Source organism: Formica exsecta, unplaced genomic scaffold (genome assembly GCF_003651465.1).
Source record: "Formica exsecta isolate Colony F162 unplaced genomic scaffold, ASM365146v1 scaffold363, whole genome shotgun sequence".
NCBI classification, from domain to species: Eukaryota; Metazoa; Arthropoda; class Insecta; order Hymenoptera; family Formicidae; genus Formica; species Formica exsecta.
In genome coordinates, this window is record NW_021850877.1 from 1,431,108 (window position 1) to 1,440,534 (window position 9,427).

The window sequence follows — 9,427 nt, forward strand, 5'->3', positions numbered from 1 at the left end:
AGCGTCGCGTTACACAATGAACGTTCGTTTTCTTCGATTTCACCGATTTAGCATACAGACGCAGAACGAATAAAGCTGCTAATCACGTTTCCAATAATTCCTCGAAGGTAGTGATCGATGCCGACGAAGGGAGCATATTTAAAATTCACGACTACACATCGCCGATTGTAATGACACATCAAAGTATAATACATGATACATGAAGACATTCGCATAGATCTATTGCAAAGTAAACGATTGAACAAAGACCAAAACGATTTTTCGAATATCATTTATGAATTTGACGGGGGAAAAAAAAATAAGATCAACTCGATAATTTATAAAAGTTCGCTTTAAATATATAATTTTGCATGAAATAATTTTTATAAACTTGGTTCATTTTTACTCCGAACATATCTCACACATCTGTTCGTTTCGAGATAATAAAAAAACGAAATTCATATCTCTTTCTCTTCCGGATTCTAACATCGCATTTATGATGCAAAAGGATATTATTCCGCTTCCGAAGTTCACGTATTTTTATGAGGTCAATGATTCGTCGTAATCTGTTTCGACCGGTTTCTCCCGAATGTCGCCGGGCACACATTAGGTCCAACAGAACGGATACACGTCCTTAAACGGCATAATTGTCTCTCGGTAATTATATGCAGAGCGCGAAACTAGACCGCATCGAGATGCATAAATAGATAATCCGCCATGCATTTATTCGCAGCGTTCGATAAATGCAAATATTTTATTCTGCTTAAAAACATCGAGCCTACCAAAATCGAAATTTTTGCTCCTATTTTCAATCTTAATTTTCTCTTGTTTATACATCCTAGAGACTTTCGCGATTGATTTAATTTATATAGTAATTAAGCTTGTACTTTATACCTCAAATACAAAATTATAAATTTAATTTAATTTGATTAAAATAAGTTAAATAATTTTGGAAGAGGATGATCTAATTGCTTAAAGTGTCAAAATAAGTGTTGGATTGAAAATTGAGATTAAAAATAGCAGAACAATTTTGACTCGGGTAATATTATACATGCGAATCAAGATCGTTGGAATTTGGATCCTAGAAGAGAGACAGCCGCTATGCGGATCATGCCGTTGCTTTGATAACTTGGTGCTATGATATACCATTGGGACGGAACATCGTAACGGTTTACAAACCGGCTATCTCTCGAGCTCTCCGCCGACGCGATTATAATCATCTCCTTTACGTATCTCTATCTATCTCTCGTCGTGCAAGCGAGAATTATCTTCTAATAACTATGCTCTGCTTCGCTACCTTGCGAGAAAGAGACAGAGAAAAGAGGGAATCGCTCTCCTCTTGACCATCCCAAATCAAACCGGTTCGCGCTGCCTCAAATTAACATAACGTATCTGCTCGAAACTAAAGCATTCTGAGAAATAAATGTTTACGGATTAAAGGAAGAATTTATCAGTGCATTTTTTTGTATATGTGATATCTTACAGATGTACAGCTAAAGATAAGCTTGCAGCCAAGTTTGAAATCAATTTACTTTCAATAAATTATTTTTATCGCAATAAATAATATTTATTCTCTTTCATTAGATGTAACGAAAACTCTGTTTGCCTCTTTAAATCATAAATTCACGATTAATTAAAATACAATTAGATTCTATTTCGTCCGTTCGCTTCGCAGAGCAAGCGGAAACTGATTGGTCGCCGATAACGACTCCGGACAGCTGGATAATGATTCAATCGCCTTCCACCGAAAATTTACCGCAGACTCAAGAGTCGACGACCGAACCGGTTGCGGAATCCACTGTACAGTCTTGGACTTCTGGTAAGACATATTAATTATAGCCTTTGCGAGAGCACTCTCCGCGGAGTTTGCTCGCGATTGAAGAATTTTCAAGAGTTGGCGTAATCGCGCAAACGAGCAGCAACGTGGAAGAAATATTTTCCAACAAGTCATACTAAAGAAATCAACTGAAAGCTCTTACTGGATTATAATATTACAGGAACGAATTTATGTTTGATAAAATCTTTTACGAGAATTTCTTACAAATAATATGCAATAAAAAATATATATTAAAATATATATTAAAATATATATATGTATATATTTTTAAATATATATTTTAAAATATATATTAGAAGAGAAACACATATACACGATAAATATCGTGTATTCTGACTGCTTTGTTTTTTTAGCCAAACCAATAACGGAGAGCACTATCAATCCCGATATCACAACAAAACCGATGATGACCACTTTGCCGTCAACGATCACCGGTATTACGATCGACACGGAACTTCCGGTACCGATGGAGACTCTCAATATGTCAGACTACAAACAAGGTTAATACTTAAATACTGTACGGCCGGATTGCGCTGTAATATTACAGCGAGCGCGCTTTATGCACGAATAAAAAAAATTGAATCGTTCCCACGTTCTCGTGGGTGACCGGTATCGTTATACTCGACTAGAACTAGTCTTGGGACTAAAAACAAAATAACCGGTGAAATGCGGAACCGGATTCGGGTCACTGTCGGAATTCGCGTTATTCCGTTCGATTTTGTCCCAGTTTAATTCTAAAGATGATCCGACTTTTGATTGCATACCGATATAGATCTTCTTCTCGCGGTAATATTCGACTTCTTATTCGATAAGAAAGAACCTGACTGTCACACCTGAGAGAGCAATTGCATTTTACAAGCAACAAAATAATTCTGCTGCGAATACAGTAAAATATATATATTTACTATAAAATTTTCCAATTTTCTTATAAAATATTTTGATACTATAATTAGAAATTTATTATTAGAAATTTTTGTAATTAGAAATTTTCAAATCCAATAGTTTTTCGCAGTTTTTAATTATTTCATGGTTTTTCGCCTACATCTTATCGCCGTATTTCGAACCAATCCATTTTTATGATCACTCTACAAATTTTTATTATTTATATTTTACTTAAGTAGTTAAAATCACATATAACAACGCTATAATTTACAAACTTACGTCTATTTTACTACTTTTTACATCATTACATCTAAATTGCCTGCCATTATTGGTAGTGCAGTTTAATTTAAATAATGACGCGATGTATAGTCATAAATAAAATTCAAACGCCTGTAATTTCCCGTAATCAACGATATGCGCAATTGAGCGTCGCAAGCGTGCACACATAATATTGTCGATACGAAAATATCTCAATTCCGCCTGCGGGCAGAGACAAAAGAATTAAATGAGCGACGCATCCGCGTAAAGATACCGTCGTTTATCCGATAATCGAACGAGCATAGTCCGTTCGTTCTTCAACATGATCAACCAACTCGCGAATTTACTGAAGGGTATGAACTCGACGATGTTTATCCTTGCAGTGTGCGGACGACGGCTGTTTCCGGAGCCCAGAATTGTCGGTGGTGATCGAAGCTCTTTCGGAAAATGGCCCTGGCAGGTGAGCATCAAAAATTTTGCACGCGAGATTATAGTTTAAAAATTTCCTATATTATACGCAGATATTTCATATGGTAGAATCTTTTCACAATTTTATTTATATATCTCATTTAAATATTGTTTATAAAAAAATATGTAATTTGTAAATCATGAGATCCATCGATCCACATCGTCTATTAAATAAAAATCGTGATAAGATTTTTTTAGATATACAGGAATAGGTAATCATGACGGCTAGTAATAGTCTTCCACGTAAGAAATAGCAATCACTCACGTATTACGTATAAGAGATAATGTGTAAATCGGCGCGTTATATGCCATTGAGTCTCTCACATTGGCAGATTTCCTTGCAGATCTCGTTACGTCAATGGCGATCGCAGACGTATCTGCACAAATGCGGCGCGGCATTATTGAACGAGAACTGGGCTATTACCGCGGCGCACTGCGTCGAAAGGTAAGTGTATCATGTTTGCTGTCACACCCACAATCTAGTTTTTTCCCGCTCATCTGGAGCTAGTCATTCTTCTCAGGACGTTCCTCAAGACTTTCCGCGAAAGCGCGCTCGCGCGCGTCTATAATCTTCTCGCACGATGAAAAAAGATTGTCTCTCTCTGTACAAACATTTTCTCATCTAACGTATTTAAAAGGAGGAGAAGAATGAAGACTATCACACGTGAATTTTTGCATCGTAGAATGAGATATCGTAAAAAAACCTACGTCGTTTATCAAGAATCAGAATTTCGAAAATTTTCCTACACCCTTTCTTATTCATATACTATCGTACGTCTCATGAATCTGTTTCTAGGATTGTGTGTGTAAAGGATTTTTAAGATAAAAATTTTTAATTAATATAATTAATAATTATATACATATTTCTTGATATTATTTAAAATGTAACACAAAATTGTCAACAGCGTTTTATCTCCGGACAGAGAATTTCCTGAAGAATTAATGGAGCAATGTGTGTATTTTTCAGTGTACCACCCAGCGATCTATTGTTAAGGATCGGCGAGCACGACTTGGCGAACGAAGACGAGCCATACGGATATCAGGAAAGAAGAGTGCAAATTGTAGCGAGTCACCCGCAGTTCGACGCGCGGACCTTCGAGTACGATCTCGCCCTTCTGAGATTCTACGAGCCCCTTCTACCCTTCCAGCCGAACGTCTTGCCGATCTGCTTGCCCGATGACGATGAAAGTTACGTTGGTCGCACCGCCTATGTTACTGGCTGGGGCAGACTTTACGACGGTACTTTTGTGTACATTTAGATAATTAATTGTGATGTTAAAATTGTAAACTTTTTGATTACTTTAAGAGAAAGTGATTTTATTGGGAGCCATAAAAAAATTAATTTAATAAATAATTTAATAATTAATTAATAAGAAAATAAATTTTTCCTTCCGCGCAGATGCTTGGGAGCAATATATCAATTTTCTATTTTTTCGCAGAGGGACCACTGCCGTCCGTATTGCAGCAAGTTGCAGTACCAGTCATTAATAACACCGTATGCGAAGCGATGTATAGAAACGCGGGTTACATCGAGCACATTCCGCACATTTTTATCTGTGCCGGTTGGAGAAACGGTGGATTTGACTCCTGCGAGGTCAGTATTTTTTACTTACATTTAGCATGAATTAAAGAAGCATGAATTAACTAAAATATTAAAATTCTTTTTATTTTATAAAAAAAACGGGATATTTTTTTTCTGAATATTTTGAGCTATATAAAATTTTTAGATAAGAGTTTTAAAAAACATGTTAAACATAAAGGAATAGCGTCAAAACCTTTGAAATATTCTTCTGTAAAATCATTTTTCGATCTTTTTCTTAAAAATCACTGATTTGATTATTATTACTTCTTAAATCTGTTTAGAAATAAATAAATATATGATTTAATCAATCGGTTTAAAGAAATTGTAATTTTACCAAAAGTTACGAACGATTAAAATCACTAAAGAAAATTGACTTTTCAAACTATGATTAAATATCAGGAAGAGCATACTCAGCAGAAAGTGTCGATTAAAATTTAATTAATTATATGAAAAAGAAAGTGGAAAAAAAATTATTCATCGATATGTTAACACAATGATAAGAACAAAAACATAAAGATTGTGACATACAATTTCGCGACTGCACTCTTCCCCTTAATAAAAATTCACCAATTATGTTCTCAATCAAATTCTTTGTTTAAAAGATTTAGAATAGAAATTATACAAGTGTGTACGTGCATATAATTTATATATCGCACAAATATATTACAATCAAAAAAACATCTTGTTAAAACGTGTCTCTCGAGATTATAATATCTTTCAGATAAAACTTTAGATTCTTAGATATCTCTCAAGCACATGACAATTGTCTGAGAGACTTGCATGCATTATTATTGTTATAAAAGCTTGTAGAGCAATAACGTATCCTAACTTACAACCTTCTGCTCTTTGTAGGGCGACAGTGGTGGTCCGATGGTTATTCAAAGGGCGCGAGACAAGCGGTGGATCTTAGCCGGAATCATCAGCTGGGGAATCGGTTGCGCCGCGCCTAATCAGCCCGGTGTTTATACGCGCATCTCGGAATTTCGCGAATGGATCAATCAGATTCTACAGTTCTGAACCCGTCGGCGAAGCTCGAAATTCGCGCTCTCGTACCGCGCCGACTCCTTCGGACATCCGAGACGACCGCCAAGCGGACAAACGGCACCATCTGGTGCCGGAGCTGTGAGCCAAGTGCAATTTAGTGCAAAAAAGGGAAAAAGGGAAATAAGAGATTTAGCGCGGAAATTCGCGGAGATCTGTGTGCGCGTTGCGAACTCGGACGATGTATGGCGCCACTGATTCGACTCTCGCAAATAAAGTTTATCGCTCGAATCTCTAAGGGACTATTCTTAAAGGGGTATCTATGAATGTACGTTCAGAATCTGATGAATCAAGTCATCTGATGAAGGCATGAATCTAAAAATAATAATGAAAAATGCGCCGAGCGCATTGACTGCACATATAGACGAGGAAAATAGAAGAAACACTCGCAAAAAGACGAAATCTAAGTCTTTTTTTTATCTCTAATATAGAAATGATATCATTGTGACGAGAAGATTTAATATCTTCTTATCATATATGTCAGACTCTTTTCCCGAATAAAAATTCGACGATAAGTTTATTCAGTGAAGGAACAGAAAATGGTACCGCTCTTTGTGGTATTTTACTTATCGAATTTACCAACCTTTGGCTGCGAATGGACAAAGAATGAAACTTTTATGTCTCTTAGCTCTCTAAATATATATATTTCATATATAGAAAAATTGCAACATCTACGCAAGATAATCCGTATATAAGGGTATCTTAGCTCCTGCCTATTTATTTATAATTTATCAAAATATACATGCAACAAGACATAAAAATATCTCTAAATTAATGAATAATAAAAATCGATTTTATATTTATCAGATTATTTAGATTTTATTCGATTGTTTTAGAACTTATAAATGTATTATTTATCAATTCAGTTCTGTAAACAATCTATAATAATTGGATTAATAAATATATGATTTAATCAATCGGTTTAAAGAAATTGTAATTTTACCAAAAGTTACGAACGATTAATATCACTAAAGAAAATTGACTTTTCAAACTATGATTAAATATCAAGAAGAGCATACTCAGCAAAAAGTGTCGATTAAAATTTAATTAATTATATGAAAAAGAAAGTGGAAAAAAAATTATTCATCGATATGTTAACACAATGATAAGAACAAAAACATAAAGATTGTGACATACAATTTCGCGACTGCACTCTTCCCCTTAATAAAAATTCACCAATTATGTTCTCAATCAAATTCTTTGTTTAAAAGATTTAGAATAGAAATTATACAAGTGTGTACGTGCATATAATTTATATATCGCACAAATATATTACAATCAAAAAAACATCTTGTTAAAACGTGTCTCTCGAGATTATAATATCTTTCAGATAAAACTTTAGATTCTTAGATATCTCTCAAGCACATGACAATTGTCTGAGAGACTTGCATGCATTATTATTGTTATAAAAGCTTGTAGAGCAATAACGTATCCTAACTTACAACCTTCTGCTCTTTGTAGGGCGACAGTGGTGGTCCGATGGTTATTCAAAGGGCGCGAGACAAGCGGTGGATCTTAGCCGGAATCATCAGCTGGGGAATCGGTTGCGCCGCGCCTAATCAGCCCGGTGTTTATACGCGCATCTCGGAATTTCGCGAATGGATCAATCAGATTCTACAGTTCTGAACCCGTCGGCGAAGCTCGAAATTCGCGCTCTCGTACCGCGCCGACTCCTTCGGACATCCGAGACGACCGCCAAGCGGACAAACGGCACCATCTGGTGCCGGAGCTGTGAGCCAAGTGCAATTTAGTGCAAAAAAGGGAAAAAGGGAAATAAGAGATTTAGCGCGGAAATTCGCGGAGATCTGTGTGCGCGTTGCGAACTCGGACGATGTATGGCGCCACTGATTCGACTCTCGCAAATAAAGTTTATCGCTCGAATCTCTAAGGGACTATTCTTAAAGGGGTATCTATGAATGTACGTTCAGAATCTGATGAATCAAGTCATCTGATGAAGGCATGAATCTAAAAATAATAATGAAAAATGCGCCGAGCGCATTGACTGCACATATAGACGAGGAAAATAGAAGAAACACTCGCAAAAAGACGAAATCTAAGTCTTTTTTTTATCTCTAATATAGAAATGATATCATTGTGACGAGAAGATTTAATATCTTCTTATCATATATGTCAGACTCTTTTCCCGAATAAAAATTCGACGATAAGTTTATTCAGTGAAGGAACAGAAAATGGTACCGCTCTTTGTGGTATTTTACTTATCGAATTTACCAACCTTTGGCTGCGAATGGACAAAGAATGAAACTTTTATGTCTCTTAGCTCTCTAAATATATATATTTCATATATAGAAAAATTGCAACATCTACGCAAGATAATCCGTATATAAGGGTATCTTAGCTCCTGCCTATTTATTTATAATTTATCAAAATATACATGCAACAAGACATAAAAATATCTCTAAATTAATGAATAATAAAAATCGATTTTATATTTATCAGATTATTTAGATTTTATTCGATTGTTTTAGAACTTATAAATGTATTATTTATCAATTCAGTTCTGTAAACAATCTATAATAATTGGATTTTAATCGTTACTACGATTTAAAATTCCATACTGCCAACATTAATCACATGCCGTTCCTCTCTTTCTCTCTCTCTCTCTCGTGAATCTTATTATAGATTTCCATAATAATTCTCCAAACAAATTCCGATAGGAATTTCAATGCATTCGTCGAAGCTCCATGAATATCCAGTTATCTCGATTGATTCTCGGGAGAACCGTAGGAAAATGCGTTTTCCTACAATCTTCCGTAAATTCTGTCTCTCTTTCTCTTTCTCTCTACGATAAAAGTACTTTACTTCGTAGTTACTTGAGTTTGATCTCAAGCAGAAACGAACTGACAATGCTACGATAAAGATAAAAATGTGCTCATTAATCTCAATAGCTCGTTCATGAACAATCGAACAATTCATTATGTACATTTCGATCTTAAAAATGTTCGATGTAATTATAAGTTTGATTGTAAATCAAGAGAGGAAAGAGAATAAGTGCATCTGTACCGCGATACATGGAGAGATTTTATTTAATTTAATTTATAAAAAAAAAAAATAAAAATATAGAAAGAAGATTATAGTAGATTATATTATATATGCTTATATATACATATAAACAACGAGACAGTTATATGTGTGCAATTTATTCGCTCACGTTTTAGAGATGAGATTTATATAAATATATTCTGTAGCATATTTTTAAATGACATTTGTCAACATACACATTTTAATTATTTAAAAACATTGCTCACGATTACGTCAACAATTTAACGCGATCCTATATATCCACCGATTATACTCGAAACATATAATATTACATCGGTCTCATTATCGCGAGCGTTATGTTTTTCGCTAATTAAAATGTA

The 9,427-nt window shown here is 34.9% G+C and overlaps 1 protein-coding gene across 1 annotated transcript in view; it reads left to right on the forward strand.

The window, feature by feature from the left end:
* Window positions 1-6,585, forward strand: part of LOC115238967 (serine proteinase stubble) — a 17,411-nt gene extending 10,826 nt beyond the window's left edge. The window contains exons 4-10 of the mRNA XM_029813219.1: window positions 1,655-1,798; window positions 2,170-2,316; window positions 3,340-3,416; window positions 3,769-3,869; window positions 4,392-4,663; window positions 4,864-5,018; window positions 5,859-6,585. Of these exons, the coding sequence (XP_029669079.1) occupies window positions 1,655-1,798; window positions 2,170-2,316; window positions 3,340-3,416; window positions 3,769-3,869; window positions 4,392-4,663; window positions 4,864-5,018; window positions 5,859-6,023 (1,061 nt within the window). The 3' untranslated portion in view covers window positions 6,024-6,585. The remainder of the gene's footprint in view (window positions 1-1,654; window positions 1,799-2,169; window positions 2,317-3,339; window positions 3,417-3,768; window positions 3,870-4,391; window positions 4,664-4,863; window positions 5,019-5,858) is intronic.
* Window positions 6,586-9,427: the final 2,842 nt, after the last annotated feature.